We start from the raw sequence: 19,898 nt of genomic DNA on the forward strand, positions 1-19,898 counted from the left end.
ATTATTTAACAATAAAATAACAATTTTAATAACGTTCACTACTATTATATGTTACTAGTCACTTAACGATACCCTTAACACAAAAAATGAAATTCCGTCCAAATTCTCTCTTTTCACATTTTCTGGAACAGCGTCCATAGAGCCAATAAAAACAAAATACTCGATTGGTGGCTGGAATTGGAAATTGGCAGAAATATGTATAGTCTACTCGTACGACTGTTAATTTCAAATAAATTTCAGCCAAGCCCGCGAACGATGATGTCATTGCCCCGACAGGTTATGAGCAGTGCGCGGCGAGGATGTCAAGATGGCTGCCACGTACATCTGATCGGAGGTGTGTGCGCTCGCGAAATTTGACGCCGTACCGTGATAAAACGGGTTGTGCATTTCGAGTCCCTGACATGGTGACAGTGCGTAGTTAGTCGGCCAGTATCCATGAGGACCACCCTGTACACCATCGATGATAGTTCTTGTCGTCGCGGCCGGCGGCGGCTCGCATTGAACCATGTTCAGCAAAAAACTTCATGTAGACGTCAAAAAGTCAACATTGAAGATCCAGGATGTTAAAAAGGATAGCGCGACCCGGTTCAAGCACCTTAAGATCGTACTAGGTGAGCCAGCCACGTCTTATTCGGGGCATCTCCTGCGATTACACATTCGTAATGTTAATCCCGTTCGTCGTAATTAATCGTGGAACAACCAGTTTCCCAGCTAATGAACACGACGACCGTTGAGAGGGGCGGCAATTTTGTTAGCATTTGCCGCCTACGCGTGAACGCGCCGAGACGTTATTAACGTTGTCGTGGAACTACAAGAATCCAACGAAAATACGACCCGATCAATTCTATCTTTTACCGTGACACTCGGTCATTTCCTGTCGTCAGCTGTTGTAGCGTTGCAATATTATTTTTTTTTTTAGGAACACGTTCCGAAGTTGTAATACGTAAATTAAAAATGAAATGGTACGATTACATTTTTTAACGGAAATGAATGTACAATCTGATTCTCGTAGCTTGTTTTACAAAAATGTGAAATCAAGGAATCATAAATTAAGTTTATCAAACTGAATATATAATAAAAATATGATTGATATTCTTTAAAGTTTTTTATTTTATCGTATTGTAAACATTATCAATAGCATAAACATATAAAATCTATAGTCCAGTTATAAATGTTTGTTGATGCTACATTTATAATGTATCTGTAGAAAATTGTTTGTACTGTATAAAAACATTGTTAAATGTTTAGTCGAAAGAAAAATGATGAACTTGTCTCTGTAATTCTAATGCAATGGTTATAGTATGCATAGGTAGTTGGTATCTAATCACCAAACCGCATGACCACAGTGACCAACCTACCATGGCCTCCATTTCTGTCTAATGTTACATTATTATTATGTATAGATAGTGATGCAGGTTTAAGTGTGTAATCATTGATAATTATTGAAAAACATTCTATAGCTTATTTGTGAGTTAAAGTATTATATAAACAATTTAGAAAGGAAAAGTAAAAATATTAAAAAAAATCTTTTTCTTACCTGCAGCTTTATGCTAATGTTTTTAATGTACTAAATACTTAGTTGGTATCTACAGAATTATAAATATCCTTGTTATTTCATTACTCTTATATTGACCATATAATTCTGATTACATATAGTTACATGTAAGAATAGTATTTATGGTGATGATAAAAGGACATAAATATAAGAAAGAAGTTCTACTATATAAGTACAGGTGAACAAGACTAGTGATGATGTAACAGAGGTTTCACATCACTATCAATAAATCAAACCTCATCTAAAGAAAAAGCAGCTGTGACTTCTGGATCTATTGAACTGCTGTATATAAAAAATATCATTTTGTGCAGTTTCATTTTATTAATTAATGTAATTGTAGAAAATGTATTTAAAACTGAGAAAATAAAATGTAGATTTTTCTGAATTAGTAATGAAAAATTAATGGCACTCTGTTACAGAAAATGTGGACACTGATGAGGCAAAGGGGTTTTTTGAAGGCAACTTTAGTCATGTCTATTTTATTCTTTATGATTGTTTTGTCTCAGCTGAAGCAAACCTGCGGCAAAGAGGTAAGATTATTTCCAGATGTGAACAGTTCATATCTAAACAATGTAAATTACAACTGCATCGCATATAAATGTGGACATGACTGCAGTCTCTATTTCCATTGGTGTAACCAATGCAGTTTATGTTTATAGAAGTACTGAATGTATTCAAATTACATATAATTTTTGTAATCCTGATATTATAATTCTTTTACTATTTGCTTGTTTTCTCTCTATTTTGCTGCCAGAACTTTCCTTCCACATTGGTGAGTAAAAGATGGATGAATATATATATGTTTGTCCCAGGCATGTTGCAGTCCTGGTTCCAATAATCTGATCTGTGTATCTGATCTTACAAGCATACCCCTTAGTATAACCAGCATGCGCTTAGGAGACACATGGACTAGTGCTATTTTTTATCTTGTTTAGTTTTTGTTAATGGAATACCAAATGAAAGTACTGTTGATAAATATGTTACACATTTTTTAAAGAAAATATATTTTTATAGTGCACAAAGCACATAGGGAGGAATTGGAGCAGGTGTTGCAGCTTTTAGAGAAAGTTCTAACACTTCTCCCCGAGCTACTTAACAGAAGATGGCAGTGTCATAGTCTGGCAAGGATTTTACAGAAACTTTTACACCCCGGTAATAGTTGGAAACTTCGTAGGCAAGCCATAAGGTGCATAGAAGATTTTAATTGCTTTTTTTTTTTAAATCAGGCAAAAAATAAAAATGCTTGTATTTATTTCGATTATAAATATTTTCATGTAAGATACTTTCAAATTCATTTTAGGTATTTCGTTCTGTGGTACCAAGCACTTGGTGAAAATGCACCTGAACACATACATCAAATGTTTGCCAGCCTGGTACCAGGTTTTCCACCCCAACAACCGTCTCCCTACAAGTCGGACCGTAAGGTGGATGGTAAAAATAAACCTGCAAAAGTAGCTGGTTGTGATGATAAAGACAAGAAGGAGTTTTACGATACACAATTATCACAAAGTACTTTTCATGACAATGGCTCGAGTCAGTGTCCGGTCAATCCAGTTGATGGTGGACCGATTTTACCTCCACAAAGTGGAGAAAAGCCTCTTGATAATGAGACTGTTCGATTTTTAGAAGCATTACTTGAATTTATGGTTACTCAGGTATACTTGAATGCGTAATACTTACTGACGCGTACGATATTGGAAATAGTATAAAAACTTTTCTGTCAAATTCTTGTTGCAGGTTGTAAAAATAGAATGGCGAGATAAATCTTCACGACAGCACAAGACTTTCCAGTTTTTATTAGAACGTTTTAAGGCTACATACCTTCGTCATATATGCCCTGAGTTCGACGATAATTTTTCCTTGTACAAACCTAATTTAGAATTGCCTATGATGCGTAAACCAACGAATCAAAGTCAGGATAATTATGTACTGTGTAAAGTCGCGTTAATCAAATGGATTGCTAGTTTCACGCATATCGCTAGAAAAGATGGTCTCTTCGCACATCTTTCGCAGAGGTACTTAAAATTAGAAAATGTAAAATTATACCATACAAATTTTGTAGTTCGTATATCATCAAATAATAAACATCCCTTTCAGCACAACTCCAAACGAAGAAACCACGGAGTCGGAGCTTCGTCGTGTTTCGGTCACACAGAGTTCCACCGATTCTAGTTTACTGTCGCCTGAATCAACTGTATCTCAGCAGGAGAATCAAAATCAGGAGGATAGTACCGTCTCAGCTGTCACTCTTGTCAGGGAAGTTCTTTATGGTAACAGAGACAACGTGAATTTTGTACATGAATTGTATAGACAAGCATTTCTTTTGGACTTTAATCATGCCGGTGCTATAAGAAAGGCTATAGCCGTTTATAAAGATTGGATACAGATGAATGTGAGTAAATAAATAACTATTACCGAAGTACAACAGAGGTGACCAGTGGAACATTGTTCCTAAGTATCTGAATTATTTTGCCGTTAGGAACTTCCTCCGTTCATGTTAGAACCATTGGATAGTCACAAAGAAAGAGATTTAGAAGATACCCTGAAGAAGGATGGCAACGATATGGACAAAAGTCCATCTGAAAGTTATCGTCAAACAAGATTGAGGAATGATTCATACCTCGGTGCTATACACAGGGAGAATTTGTTTATCAGAGCGGGCTTGCAAAATGTTCTGCAAATATTCATTACGCAGGCTTCGAACGTTTTTTTCTTAGAATATTCGGGACTGAATGCGTCCATGACGTTACTGGAGGAGCAAACGGATAGCTGTAAAAGAGTGTTGAACGTATATCGTTACGTCGTTATGCATTCTAGATTAGAACCTAGTACTTGGGAACAGTTGCTTAGGTACATATATGTATCACGAATTGTGTTGTCTTCAATATTAACATTACATGGTGCAAATTTTATCATTTTTTTTTTTAATAAGGGTATTGTTACAAATAACGTCGCTCGTTCTGAATGAAAAAACCTCACGACGAAAAGTTCAAGACAGCATCGGCGGTAAACTCGCACCCGCCATATTTCAAACATTAATTGTCACGTGGATTAAAGCCAATCTGAACGTTGTTATTTCTACTCAGTTGTGGGATCAGTTTCTGGAGGTGTTGACATCTTTGACCCAATGGGAAGAATTAATTCGAGAGTGGGCGGTAAGTTCGATATAATAGTTAACGAGTTCGCTTTAAATAGCCTCCGAAACAGGCATGATATTTATGTGAATGTTTTTTTCTAGAAAACGTTGGATACTTTAACGAGGGTACTCGCGAGGCACGTGTACAACCTGGATCTCAATGATCTACCGTTAGATAGACTGAGTGAGCAAAAGACTAAAAAACGTCGGGGTGTCGGAAGTCGAGCCGCCTCTACCGGAAGTGTCCAACCGCCGCGGAAAGGAAGCGTTGATCAAGAAAATCATACAGCTTCTAAAGATAATGTTACTGGTATGAAACACTGCTAAGCTTTTTTTCTTCAATTGCATTGGACGTATCAATCTTCTATTCATAAATAGTAAATCATTTGTTGGTACAACTAAGAATTTTAATTTCCCAATGACTAAATATTTGTCTGTCTCAAATAGATCATCCAATGCGAGATTTGAGAAAAGTACGACCTCTGCCGCGCAGTGCAAGCGATAACACGATATATAATGGAAAAGCTCGTGCGAAGCTCCATAGGAACCGTACTCATACCGTGCACAGCGGTATTCCCGGTAAATATCTGACTACTCGTCGAGTTTCTCTCTCTCTCTCGGTTAAATTCTGGTGACTTCGGTAATTCTCTCGGTAGTGCCATCTGTGTTGCTGACAGCGCGTGCAAATTTATTTATAACTTTGTCTTTTACTTTTTCGCTTGGACGCTGACACCGGTTTAAAAATAACCAGTCTTGTGTCAGGCCAGACACTTGTCTCGTTCTCTCGTTTTTTTTCTCTTCATCCCCCTTCATTCGCAACATCCTCCTCTTTGTGCTTGCTCTCCTAATTTCACTCGACGAAACCGTGAAACGACGAGGAGCACCATTTCGATAGAAACATTTCTCCCTCCCGTTTTGTGGCTTATTTGTGTATTTTAAGTGTAAACAATTTCCACCCGCGCAGTACTCCCCCTATCGATAGAGCAAGATATGGCGCGGTTACTGTCAAGCAGTACTGCGTCTTCGTCGGGACGGACCAGGAAAATGTTCGCGAACAGGCGTGCTAAGTCGCTGGACAGCATTGTCATAGTTGACAGCGAACCACCGTCACCGCGTTGTCCGTCTCCGACGCCCAGCAGCGGGGTCGACAGCAACAAAGACAGCCCCATACAAATTGAAAACATTGACGGCAGTAGTATCGGTAAGTAGACCTGTTACTATTTTCATAAAACTATAAAAATCCAATATATTTAATCGCATAACAGTCTGTGAGCATTTCACGATTTCCAGAATATATATTTATGTATCGATCATTGTTCATTGATGTGATAACTAACAGTTATATATTTTGTTTAGTTTGAGAATAATTTATTTGTATCATACGCTTCGCTTATATTCCCGCAAATTAACGAGCCCTTTTATACAGGATTTTGATACGGTTTAATACAATTTATTTGGTTTTCACGTTTTTCAATATGTGTATGAAATTATTAATAGCTTTTTACTTTTCTTTTTTATGTCTCATTTCTTCGAGTTTTGAAGGTACTCAATTATAAAAAGTGTTTTTCGTTTTTGTGTCAATTTGGGCACTAGAGTTTTTGATATTACTAACGTTTGTACCGATTTTGTAAATGCAGCGTTGCTCTCTACAGATACAAATGATGCATCAGAAAGGAGATCTGTTATGGCTGGTGGTGGTGTTCGTGGATGGTTACCTGATGTGGCAGTGGTATTATGGAGACGTATGTTGTCAGCATTAGGGGATGTAAATAACATTCAAGATCCAACTCTTCATGGTCAAGTAATGGATTACCTTGTGCAGCTTACGCAAACGCTCGTAAAGGTTAGAATCTGTTGTATTTAAGTCATTAATCAGTATGAAATAAATATAGTCAAATCAATGTTACTTGCTCTGTGCCAAACAGATTCGTTTAAATCAAGGCGTGTCTGGAGACAATCAGGTAACGCCTCCAGCTCCGGAGCTCATTCCTCCATTAACAGTGATTGCTCCTTGGTGTTTCAAGGTTATTATTATTTATCAGTGATAAATTACCACTTTTAATCTGGCCAGAATACGTGACTTTTAATTTATAAAATTGTACGTTAGGCGATACAACTTCCCGATCAATATGAAGTCGGCAAGCTAGCAGCATACCGTTTGATCTGTCTGTTGACTATACAACCGCAGGACATCAATCTACCGAAACAACACCTGACTCTGTTTTATCGTGCAGTTCACAATGGTATCGTCAGTAATGACAGTAAAGTGCTTCACGTGCTTGTGAAGTATACTGGACCCAGGTTGTTCAGTTTGAATCTTCCCGGCTCCAGTCTACTGAACTTGGATTACATTCACGCTGCTAATGTGATATTGAGCAGTCAAGATATCGGGGTATTGTAAAACTTGTGTAATGATTTTACAACAGTATACGAGATCATAAGAATATATGCATATAATAATAATTTGTTACAGGCGCCAAGGACAGAAGCTGTTTCAATAATTGGATCGTTATTGTCGTTGCCTGTCACCGCGGTTAAATTGCCTGTACTGCAACCCACTGCAACCGATATTGTAACCATGACATGTCCAGACGCAAAAGTAAATACATACACATATTTGTGCGTATCTTATATATATGTGTATACATTATATGAATCGTTTTATTTTAGGAGCATATAATCACGATACTCTTAAGAAGCTGTAGACGCGAACCAACTGGCATCGCAAGATGCGTGGCGCTCTCAAGCATTGCTATGTTCGTTTATAGAGAACTATGCTATAAAAATCAACACCCGAGAATCCCTGAGTCGGTCACAGTTCTTCTTTTAGCGCTGAGAGTAAGTCTCGTGAATTTGTTACAGGTGAAAACTGCAGATAGAAAATACGTTTTGTGTGATCAGTTTCTTTCACTTAAATGAAATCTGCATGTTACACTATGTACACTCCCGTCTATAAATATTAGAACACTTATCGAATATGGAACAACGGTAATGAATAGACTGCGGATTTTTATGCAAAATAATATTTTCTAAAGTAACTTATGAAGACAGGAGCAAATTTAGAAATTTATTTTTCCTCCTAAGTATCTTATTGGGTTCAGAATGAAATATAAATAATAAATAAATGAATCTCGTTGGGGATCGAATGAAAGTTTTGTCTTTTATCATATTTCACAAAGCCCTTTAAACTATAAATGCATAAAATCCTCAGTCTGCTAATGAGATATCACGAAATTGAAAGTCTGATATCACATTTTCTCCATACGGACCAGGTGTCCTGATACTTATGAACAGCAGTGTAATGTTGAGTTACATAATGATTTATTATTTCGCACCTGGGATACAGTTTTCAGTGAAACAGCAAGCACCTGCGTAGAGTATTAATAGAATTAGTAGTTGCAATCTCTTAGGTCAATTTATCTAACAATGTCTGAGCTAAGTGTAGTAGATATGTCGTAGTAGTAGTGAAAAATTCAGTATATCTTCCACTGAGTCTGATCGACAGCGGATGCAGGGGGCAGAACGTCGCAGAGCTGGTTTCTATTTCCCTCTGATGGATCAGGTAGTTTTTTCATAGATTAACCGACATGTATCGACCTCCTTTATTATGTGTTGTTACAGTATTTACCTGTCGAGACTGATGTCTACGTGTCTTCTTTAAGGATGTTGTCAACGTTGCATGGTCTTATTGCACGGTCGTGTCTCTGTAAAATGTCCAACGATATATACTTCAGTGTCCGATCTCATTATACCTTTCGTAAAATTAGTGATTAACATGTTTCCTATTTAATACTAATTGAAATAGAGCTAACGAAGGTATATTAATTATATAAGACTTTGTAACAGTGTATTCTTTATTATCCAGGCCAGTCATGCCACTGTTGCTCAAGTGGCGTGCGACTCTCTCCAATTGTTGTGTGATAAAGCGGATACCCTCCTGGAGTTGTATCCAAATGTGCCATCGAAAATAATTCAAGTAAGTTTTATCTAAGAATCTTCAAGAGTATAACTGTTCTTACATTTATGTTTTTTTTTTTTTGTTTAGATTTTGTCAGAAACGCTTGGATATATGAGTGCTCGAGAAAGACGCGGCCCATTGACAATATCAATGTTATTTTGCTTGGGCGAATGGGCAATGCATCTGGGTCCGGATGTCTTATTGCGGGTGTTTCAGGGAAAGCCTTTGTTAATGACTTTATTCACCGTTAGTACCCTTCACACGTGTACGAATCGAAATTCTATATTGTCTTACTATTAACAGTTTCGTATATACGTATGCAGGTCTTGGATAATATAGTACAAGACAAAAGTAGCAAGGGTTTGTCACAATCAAACAGAAGCCACGAGGATGAAGACGACGACTTTGATCCGGACATTACTTTGGACAATTTAGCTGATGAGACTTGCGTCAAGTCACCTCGCAGGGGCAATATTCAGTCTGTTCAACTGGCAGCAAAAATGGTAACGCACATTGAACTCGTATTTTCTAAGAATATTAGTTTTATAAAAACGAAATAAAAAACTGAAAATGTTCTCAGGTAATGATGCATTTAATAAATCACCTGGGACACTTTCCAATGGGCATTGGAGCCGCTCGTTTGTCCTCGTTGGTCGTCGAATTGGACGATGTACCAGGAATTGATGGAGATGAGCTATCGTCCGCCATTTTTCATGCACCGAATATACAATTGTTGATGTTGTCAAACTCCGTGATAATGTCACTCGTTGAGCTAGCCGCACTGGATGCACCAGGTGGCGGTGTCACGGCTGGTTTAACAACAGCTCCGTCGTTGGTCAGAGTTTTATTGAGAGATTTGGCGGGAAAAGCTTCGTGGGACAGCTCTATCTTACATAGTCAACCGTCTGTTGACGACGATATTCCGGTAGCATTTACAAAGCACGGTAATTTAAAATATTTATTTGTGTTTAAATCGATATAATTTACCTGCAGTTTAATATATATTTATATGTACACACACATATAATTTCAGTCGAATGGAAAACGAAACCACACGGTGACGATTTAAGCAGTGTTATAACGCCTCAGACGTGTACACCTCGACATACTATACGGCACCGTGAACCTCACGTTTTACCTACGTTTACGAATGGTGCGAGCGATATGGATAACTTAGATGATGTAAGATTTAACATTTGAAATAAATTCATCGACTGTATTTGTATTAGAATGAAAATTGGTGGTACTTGACGACATATTTATATTTTTAGCTCTTACAATACATAGGACATACCAGTCCCGAAGTATTAACCAATCCAGAAATAGCACTCAATGCGCCAGCAAACCCTCCGCAGGGTCACTACCTCGAAAGCGAAACTATTGCCACCATTCTCAGTCAGAGGAATGCAGAACAGGAGCATATCAACAATTGGAGTCAACATATTAGGTACATCCTGTACGCTGGCTGAGCTACGCAGTCGCTATTTTCAGTTTTATTTGTACGTTTGATATTTTAGCATGTGCGCATCGGCAATAAGTCCGCCTTCCTGTCGTCCACCTCCAGCGCCGTTTCATCACTGCCGCCTTCTGTTTTCGCATTTCGGTCTGTCTGGTTGGGAACAGCGTCGAAAACTGCATTTACTGTCCAAAAACGAGAAGCTGTTACGGGAGCTACGAAATCTCGACAGTCAACGATCCAGAGAAACGCATAAAATCGCGGTGATCTATGTCAGTCAAGGGCAGGAAGACAAGAACTCTATACTGAGCAACGTTACAGCTAGCAAGGAATACGAGGACTTCGTCGCGAGATTAGCTTGGGAGGTCGAACTTGAATCCCACACAGGTTTCCTCGGTGGCCTCGTTCCTGGGAAAGCTTCGGGGGTCACAGCACCGTACTTTGCGACGTCTTTCACTGAAATTCTGTTTCATGTGGCGACCAGGATGCCTTCGGACTGTCCAGAAAGTTTGTTGCAAAAGGTAAACGTTGTTACATCCGATCCGAAGACACGAGAAAAAATATCTACCCGAGGAAATTCGTTTCAGACTCGCCATCTTGGAAACGATGAAATTCACATAGTTTGGTCGGAACACTGGAGGGATTATCGCAGAGACATCATACCAACGGAATTTTGTGATGTTTTAATAGTGATCTACCCGTTGCAAAATAATTTGTACAGAATTCAGATATCACGAAAGGCAGAAATTCCATTTTTCGGGCCGCTGTTCGACGAGTGTATCGTGGAGGATAAAGTTCTGCCTGGATTAGTAAGAACAACAGCTCTGGCGGCGAGTCGAGCGAAACGTTCTACGCTTACGTTGTATCAACATTAGTGAGTACATTATCTTTTGCGTGTATTGTGGAACATAGTGTACAGGTAATTTAATGTTTTATTGATATACGTAACATCACAGTTATGAGGAGAGAGCGAGGTCCATTGATACTGTTATGAGGAATCATAAGGAAGCTACCACCTTCGAGGAGTTCACAGCGAACGTATACTCTCCGGTGCAACCACCAAGCCCATTCAGCGGGGCTTCATCCGTATCTGGTTAGTCTGTATACGTTAGTAAGAAAACGAATCGTAAAATTTCTCTAAACATCTATAGAAATTTAATTCTGATTTAAACTAGTGGCGTAGCTACGTGGGAATCGTGTTTATTTGCAGTTTAATTCAGTGCACAGTTTTCGTTAACCATTGCAATAGCATTTCCGAGATACATAGAGTTCTCTCTAGAACGTCCAATAGAACCTGAACGGCTTATCAGCTGTTCAGAGGTTCGAAGTTAGGGCTGAACAGAGAACCCCCTTTTTTAATAGTTTCTGCATGGAAGCGTCGATCGTTTATTATTATTACTATCAATATCATACTGTCAGGATCTACAACAAGCGTGCAATCCACAGCATCGTCAAACCTCGCAGCAGCGCTTATAGATTCACATCAGGGTCGATCCGGGCTACGAAGTTCATCGGCGGCGAGCAGTGATAACCGCGCGAATAGAGGTGACTAATTCGTCCACTAACCCCCACCCACCTTGTAACACCATCCAACAAGGTAGTATTATAATTTATTTTTTTTTTTCTGTGCTGTTTACGTTCTGTCTATACAAAGTGTATCCTTGTTTATTTACCGTGTACTCTTTTTTTCCATAGACTACCTGGTAGTGGTTCTATACATATATGTTATAATATACATTAGTATTTACCGCAGACTTCTATACACTGTCTTCTAAGTTTTGTCCAAACGAAAAAACTCCAACCTGTTCGATTACATGAAGTTACACCTCAATCATTTTTTTTTTTTTAACCCAACATCATACATTCGACGTTAAAATTTTTTCAGCCATACGTTAATAATAATCTGGAAATATTATTAGCGTATGTTGAAACATAATATTTCTCGAGAATCAAGACCGGAGACGAATATATTACAACCGTTCCTTTTTTGATATCCACATGTTTCTTAATTATATTTTTGTTTAACAGTCTTACACAATCTATTCAGAGGTAAAATTCCCTTTCTACGTGCATATTAGACATAGATTGATAAAACTTCCTTTCTGATTCATGTCACATTACATATGCCACTTCTTGTTCGTGTTGCTTCATAGATGGAGAGTACAGTGCTGTGTGTGTATAGTGTCTTAGAATTAGAAGTGTTGATACTTTTCTCACGAACCAGTGCTCTTTAAGACCCTATATTTGTATAGCATTGGACACTGTAGCTTTTTGCAAATTGTGCAGCTATAAATGAATGTGTCTGTTTTTTTAATACACTCGTTTACCTCGTTCACAATTTACAAGTTCAATTTTTTTACAAAAATGATGTACTCACTCTTGCAGTTTTTTTTTGTCTCTGGTCTGCTTGTTTTTGTTGTATGAAAAAAAAAAAGAACAAAATAATTGCGACTATTATTTGAAACTCATTCATCATTTGAATATTTTTTTTAATTGTTTCTGTATGCACAAGTAGCACAGATTATTTTTGTTTTTGCAAATATTTTTTCTTTCAGTCATTTGCACGTTTATTTTCACCACTGTGTGTTTGCATACGTTAATTGAATTGCATTTTTGGCTATATGCTATATATACTTATATAGTGTGCCTTGGTGGTTCAGGTTTGATAAATGCAATGCCGACTGAAGTGATAATCTGACTTATTCTGCTTTCAGTATCCGATGGAAGTAGAGTGTGGTTCAGTAACGACACTCCAGATAGTACGGCGCTCCATGGGATTTCCCCTAGACCCGTAAAGAAGATGTCGTTTAAGACCGGACCGAAACAGAGGGCAAACACTCAACCCACGCCACCTGACAGTCCAAGATATAAATAAGGAATTTTATATCAGTACCGTAAAAAAAAAAAGGAACACTTTTTGCACAACAGGTTGTTTTGGGAGTCAACACACCCGGGAAATTGTAATTTAAGAGAATTCTTTAAAATGCTAATTAACAGGACGCGTTACGATAATACAGTACACACGAGGATGACCCGCTCGTCTCTACGTTCAAGTTAGTAGAGTTTGGTTGGGGTCGAAAATAGACGGGTTCAGGTCACCCACCGTTTTGGAAGTTCTCATTATGGTGGGATCATCAAGTAATATCTGATTATTCTTAGCGTTTTCTGTTTTCCGTCCTTAGGTTTAATTTTTATATTAAATGTACAGATCGTTGTTTATTTGTTGCAACGTGAATAATTAATTTATTGGAGCATAAATATATACGAGAAGATTTAACGGATCATTGGTGATACAATAGTGGAACTATATTTGTTATATGTACACTTATTAGTGTTATCGTGACAGCTATTTTTCATTGTACAGTACATTCTTAAGATCAGTTTACCCGTGTACTTCAGGCTAGGTAAGCTTAAATAATTCTATCAACTAAAAAGAAAGCTTCTATCTTAATTTATATTAACGATAACGAGCTCCTCGATATTACACACATGCCTTCGTAAGGGATAAACATTTAATTTCCTTGTAATTGTAATGGATGATAAGAGAAAACATAATTATTGTGTAATCGCAGAATGCGTCTACGAGAGTGTTGATGAGAATCAAATGTTATTTTTTAACATCGACGTTTTACATGTCAAACGGTGTCACGTGTGTCTCCTAGTACTGTAATGAGTTGTACTTCAACTTGCGTTCTCGCGTCTGCCAGACTTTCTTTGAATCCATTCACACAGCCACATTCCATGTTCGATTATCTTTTCTACACTTTATTCATTCTGTATCCATCGCGAAAGTCTTTTAACCTACCTTCAGAGAAGTCGATGCATTCCATTTGTGGTTTCTATTTTATTTCGACGACTGGAAACCCTTCTTTAGGATATACATGTTAACACTTCACCTACCGGGAGGTATTTAATAGTCATTTGAAAATCAACGATTAACAGTTGAGAAACTTTTCAGTTCCAATAGCAGAATACAGTCGTCAATCGATAATGTGACTCGAGGTACATAGTGTAATAACAAGTTCTTTCTTACTTCTGATTTAAAGGAAAATAATAGAAAATCTATTAACAAGTCTCCAGGTGGAAAAGTGTTAACAAAACATACAGTGTCTTAGTTCCGTGTACATTTGTAGGTGGAAGAGGTCAAATTAGGGAACAGTTCTGTTGTCATACCAAAGTTACAGGTACTTGGTGCTTTACGATACTCGAGATATAAGTATTTTAAATAATGTGTCAAAACGTGTTACTTCTGAGAGGACGAAATGTCTAAAACAAAAAATAGAAAAAAAAAACAAATATTGAGAGGAAAGAAGAGCGAAATCGTGAAGTGTTTTGAAAGTAAACCGAATGATGAAAGAAGGCGTATCGCGTAAGAGTATACACTTTTTGCTTTAGAGAAAGATTTGTCTTAATATACACAGTGATAATAATCAAAGTATTAAATATATCATTGATCGCTGTCGATATGAAAACAGAGTTTAGGAAGAAATGATATATAGATATATTATGGCGAATATATTCGTAATCGAGTTGAGATTGTAATAGATAAAGGAAAGGGAGGGGGATGAACAGGATTCGAGTTTTTTTTACTATTTTGAGGATTATCAAGAGACCGCATTCAAAAGTGTAGGTGTTAGCAACGAAGATGTAGGTAAATAATTACCGATGCGCAGACCATGGCCAAAGCAGCATTATTTTTTCACTAATTTATAACGATGTAGAATTGAGAAGAGCCGTGTATATGTATTGTACATAAAATTGTTACGCACGCGAATGACATCGAGGTCATTCATGGAAAATTATTACCCCGCGAAATATTATGTCGCAACGTTACTGAAATGTGAAAAAAAAAAGATATTGGTATATACATATATATATACATATACGTATGCAGTATATACATATATATATATACATATACGTATATTCAGTATATATTTATATATACGAAAGGAAAAAAAGAACTTATTGCAGTCTTATGTAAGAATGCTTGTACGAACCGTATCTAAACTGTACTTAATTAACTATCTTCATTAGTACCATTATAATAACTACTTGCTATTATTTATGTTATAAATATACAAATTGCTGTTATCATATAATAAGTATAGTCCTTGACTATTTTTCTTACTGGGCGTAACACTTGTACGGAACGGATCTCGTAAAAACGAATGAATCCTCTGTTGACAGTATCGCTTGAAATTGCATTACCAATTTCGTTCTCATTTTTAATATTTGTAAATATTAACTGTTCGAGGTAATACGAAGAAGTTATGAGTATGCGATTCCTCTCTGTCGGTGTAAATTAGAATTAATACACAGAGTGTAAAGTTAAATATGTTACTGCGAAATTATTTAGTGTGGTCGAAGTTTTGGTTTTTGAAGGGAGAGGAGGAGGGTTGGTGACTTTACAGCTATCATTACTTATTTTAGCAGGAGTAATTACAATATTATAATTACGTCATTCTTTCATCCAATAAGAAAAGGTGATCAAATTCTACAGCAACATTTCTTTTGATCTGCTGGTCGTTTAATTGCTTTCAAGTAAATTGTAAATCTTGTAGGTACGCAATTGTAACACATTTAGCTTTGTGCCCTGCATGTATGCAACACTAATTGTTTTTATATGTAACAACAGGAAAGATATGCGTACTCTTTAAAAAAAAAATCTGATTTTCTGTTCATAAATACTTAACAAGTTGTAATGGTTTCAACTCTTTAGCCCAATGAGAACAGTGGAATTAGAGTTTCGTAGTATCACAGGTCGCTCTTGAACTAACCAGTAGACTTTCTGATATGCGTAAGCAAATTTCGGCTGTAAAATCTGTACCATTGAAAAAAAGGGTCATTCACAGAATTTACAACGTTGTAGGGCAGAATAGAGATCGGCTAGAAAAACGTGTAACTCCGTATTCGGACGCGTTAGTTAGTTTCTTCGTAGATTGGTGATCGGAATTGATCGAAAAAGATACGTTGTTCTTCTGTAACGGGAATTTGTTGCCCAAAGATTTCTCTGATAACGTATTGTATACATTTCCGCGATGGAATGTACGTTTTATTGCACAATAAAATTGTGATGAATCAATCGTAAATACATAGCGAGACAGTTTGATCCTCGTCCAAATAATATAGAAGAATGAATCCCCGGAAAATATTTAATCCACGGGTAGTCTGACAGTTGGAACAGCGGTTTTTCAAATTCTGAAATTGCGCTTTATTTAGTTCGTTTAACTCGACCTTAGATGTCGGCGCAGTGAGTCATCGTGAAAATGGCTGCCAATAGCTGTCGAGGGTTTCGCGGCTGGTCGTGATCCTTTCACAAACCGAAGCGCGGAAATACAAAAAAAGCGTCCAGAATACTGTCCAAAGATTTTCATATCGACGGATACACTGATGTAAAGGTTGACGAATGTCTGAGAGTGATATTTACGATTCGGCGGACGAATATACGAGCCTGATGGACGCTCACGTAGCGGAGTCTCGGACAGATGACCTAGGCTTGGACACTGGTCGGAAAAGGCGTTCACGTATTAATAACGAAGAGGTAAACCAATACCGTATAAGCTTAATAATTTGTGAACATTCCTAAGCTCTATAAATATACATGAAACATGGTACTCTGTAAAGTGAAACATTAAACAATACTGAAGCGAAACCGATGAAAGTATTCCTTTGTTTATGCAGCGCATTATTTACACTGTCTTTGATGTATGTATCTTTTTCTGTAACTATGTTTCACTGTTAACAATAATTCAAGGACCAATATGTGACCTGTGATCTTAAGAGAATAAGGAATAATTTCCATTTGACTATTTACCTATATTTATAGAAGATATACTTTAATTTTAAGGTTGATAATAATAATATACACAATTCATAGGTTGAAAATGGTGTCCGCGATGTACATGTACAAGTACCTGATATGTCAGACAATGCAGGTTCGGCTAGAAGAGGTTCTTCGGATAACAGTGGTCAGAGCAGGTCCAGAAGTTATACCGATGAAGAGGAGGAGGAACTAAAATATGGGGCAGCACATGTTATTAAATTATTTGTGCCTGTATCTCTTTGTATGTTAGTTGTAGTGGCTACAATTAGTTCTATAAATTTCTACACAACCAAAGGAGTTTACTTGTAAGTCCCCATCATGTAGAAAACTTTTATCTAGGGATAAAAACAATACAGAATATTTTTCATTTCTTTCAGAGTATATACTCCATTCCATGAAGATAGTGCAGACATAAGTACCAAAGCCTGGCAAGCAGTTGCCAATGCCTCGATATTAATAAGTGTCATTGTTGTTATGACAATGGTACTTATAGTCCTGTACAAATACAAATGTTATATGGTAATCCATGGATGGTTGATTCTAAGTTCCTTATTATTGTTATCTATGTTTTCTATTCTGTACTGCGAGTGAGTATACTCGGATTTATACCGACAATATTTTTATTTTCTACATTGTCTAAAAGCAAAATTTATTCCAGGCAAATATTAAAAGCTTACAACATTCCAATGGATCTGATCACGTTAGGTATATTCGCGTGGAATTTTGGAGTTGTTGGAATGATTTGTATACATTGGCAGGGCCCCTTGCAACTGCAACAAGCGTATCTTATCTTCATCTCCGCCTTAATGGCTCTTGTCTTCATCAAGTATCTGCCAGAGTGGACAGCATGGGTTGTTCTAGGTGCTATCAGTATTTGGGGTAAGGTAAATGCGATAGAAAACATTACTACCATTCTTATAAATAAACTACAGTCGTTCATCGTTGACCTTCATAGATTTGATAGCTGTACTGACGCCGAAGGGTCCTCTGAGGATATTAGTAGAAACTGCTCAAGAACGCAATGAATCCATATTCCCTGCCTTGATTTATTCTTCGACTGTGATGTACACATCTACAATGACTTACATTGGCTACGTACAAGCAGCAACAATGACCAGCAGCGATGCCGTTGCCAGTGACAATACGACACATCCGGTGCATGGCCAATCGGAGAATCAAAATCCAGAAAATCCCGAAAATCCTACAAATCCTACAAATCCTACAAATCCTACAAATCCTACAAATCCTGCGCCCAGACAGGCAGAAGAAGACGGGTTTACCCTTGAGTGGATAGAAACACATGGTTGGATATGAATAATAAGGTTCTATGCAGACACAACGGATTCGATCGCGGAGAGAGACGGTGCTCCCTCTAGTTTTGTAGAATGTAGTGGAATTGCTACACGCACAGTTTTTTCGAAAGATCTCAGTGTGCGAATAGCTGCTGTCTGTTCTGTGCGGTGAAAATCGTTGTGTCTGAACCGGGCCTAACTCTACTGTATTAGTGGTTAAAATAACTAACAAACAATTTTATTCATAGGCGACAGAGGTGCACGAAGGGCACAAGAAGTGCGTGAGAATCCTTCGTCGCTAACCGAAAGCTCAAGGCAACCAGATAATCGGGTTGTACAGGAACCGCAAGGACAGCAAATCCCAGTTACCGAGGTAGAACGGGGTGTCAAGTTAGGTCTAGGGGATTTTATATTCTACAGCGTTTTGGTCGGGAAAGCATCCAGTTACGGCGATTGGAATACTACTTTGGCTTGTTTCGTAGCTATTCTTATCGTACGTATTTATTGTTCAACGTGCCTTTACAGTCACATGGGGACAAGTGATACGTTAAGGATTACAGAAATTCCTGTTGTATTATTAACATTTCACACTTTCAGGGACTCTGTTTAACGCTCCTTTTGTTGGCTATATTCAAGAAGGCGCTGCCCGCGCTACCGATTTCCATTACTTTTGGTTTAACGTTTTACTTCGCCACCAGGGTAATCGTCGCACCGTTTGCGGATAGCTTAGCAAGCAAACAAGTGTTCATTTAACTGTACGTATGATAATTATAAAAATCCTACTTAGTATAAATTATTAGGAAGTATAGTGCCTGTACACATATCATCTTTAGCTGTTATATTCCGTTTCAATTCTTCGTTAGTACACACGTATGCTTTTCAGACATGTATCCCGAATGTGTATTCATCCCGCGATATGGTACAAATCAGAATATTCCGTGCGTTGTATAAGCTGGATGATCTAGTATTTTTAACGACCGAGTTAGTTATTGAAGGATAATAGCGTCGGATAGGAATCCAGTGTCACAAAAATGCTCAAGACTAAAAAAAGTTTACATTTGTACGACGGATGAGAGAAATAATAAATGAGAATTGTATTTATCTGATAGATAGAGTAACTTTGGCTCTCCTGGATAATTTTTAGTTTTTCACACATAAAAGTTCATTTTACTCCGAATCGTATTTTTTATTCTTTTCAAGTAACTCTTATCTTTCACGATTTATTTTACGACAGAGGGTTACCAAGTAGTACCCACTGAAAATAATCAGGTTAATCGAGCTATGACAATTTATTGAACTTTCTCGTTACATTTAGAGAACATAGATCGCATAGATCAAGTATAAAAAAAAGCAGTTTATGATCATCCCTTCGGAAACCGTATGAAACATGAGGTACAATGTTCGCCTAAACAATTCGCTAAAATGTACAGACCTCGCGGCTACGAGCTACTAGTACCACTAGCCATCCATTAGGATAATTCCTTGGGGGTTCGAAGTCCGTTTATACACAGCCATAGAATAAATATCGTTCACCCCATAATCACACGTTGGGAATTCCTCTCTTCAATGACACGATGCGTATTGCTATAAATTTCGTTCGCGTTTCAATAGTAATATTAAACAGCAAGCAATAATAGTCCGATATACACGAGTTCCAATAATACGTTCGATCGTT

At 37.5% G+C, this 19,898-nt stretch overlaps 2 protein-coding genes across 2 annotated transcripts; both read left to right on the forward strand.

Moving 5' to 3' along the window:
- Window positions 1–409: 409 nt before the first annotated feature.
- Window positions 410–13,173, forward strand: LOC107194693 (ral GTPase-activating protein subunit alpha-1). Its single transcript, XM_015584352.1, has 27 exons — window positions 410–611; window positions 1,975–2,085; window positions 2,570–2,741; window positions 2,856–3,210; window positions 3,293–3,570; window positions 3,653–3,947; window positions 4,035–4,405; window positions 4,488–4,710; window positions 4,794–5,001; window positions 5,139–5,270; window positions 5,656–5,892; window positions 6,344–6,534; window positions 6,617–6,715; window positions 6,799–7,083; window positions 7,165–7,290; window positions 7,362–7,529; window positions 8,557–8,667; window positions 8,737–8,895; window positions 8,973–9,152; window positions 9,230–9,593; window positions 9,683–9,831; window positions 9,921–10,096; window positions 10,167–10,626; window positions 10,693–10,979; window positions 11,062–11,198; window positions 11,525–11,650; window positions 12,820–13,173. The coding sequence occupies exons 1-27, from the start codon at window positions 506–508 to the stop codon at window positions 12,978–12,980; spliced, it is 5,667 nt and encodes a 1,888-aa protein (XP_015439838.1). The 5' UTR covers window positions 410–505; the 3' UTR covers window positions 12,981–13,173.
- Window positions 13,174–16,373: 3,200 nt separating this feature from the next.
- On the forward strand, window positions 16,374–19,415 carry LOC107194728 (presenilin-1). The gene is made up of 8 exons (XM_015584400.1): window positions 16,374–16,649; window positions 16,986–17,236; window positions 17,309–17,518; window positions 17,590–17,810; window positions 17,887–18,234; window positions 18,472–18,716; window positions 18,821–18,978; window positions 19,107–19,415. Exons 1-7 carry the CDS (start codon window positions 16,515–16,517, stop codon window positions 18,974–18,976), a joined length of 1,566 nt encoding a protein of 521 aa, XP_015439886.1. The 5' UTR covers window positions 16,374–16,514; the 3' UTR covers window positions 18,977–18,978; window positions 19,107–19,415.
- Window positions 19,416–19,898: the final 483 nt, after the last annotated feature.

Source organism: Dufourea novaeangliae, unplaced genomic scaffold (genome assembly GCF_001272555.1).
Source record: "Dufourea novaeangliae isolate 0120121106 unplaced genomic scaffold, ASM127255v1 scaffold8, whole genome shotgun sequence".
In the NCBI taxonomy this organism is placed as follows: domain Eukaryota; kingdom Metazoa; phylum Arthropoda; class Insecta; order Hymenoptera; family Halictidae; genus Dufourea; species Dufourea novaeangliae.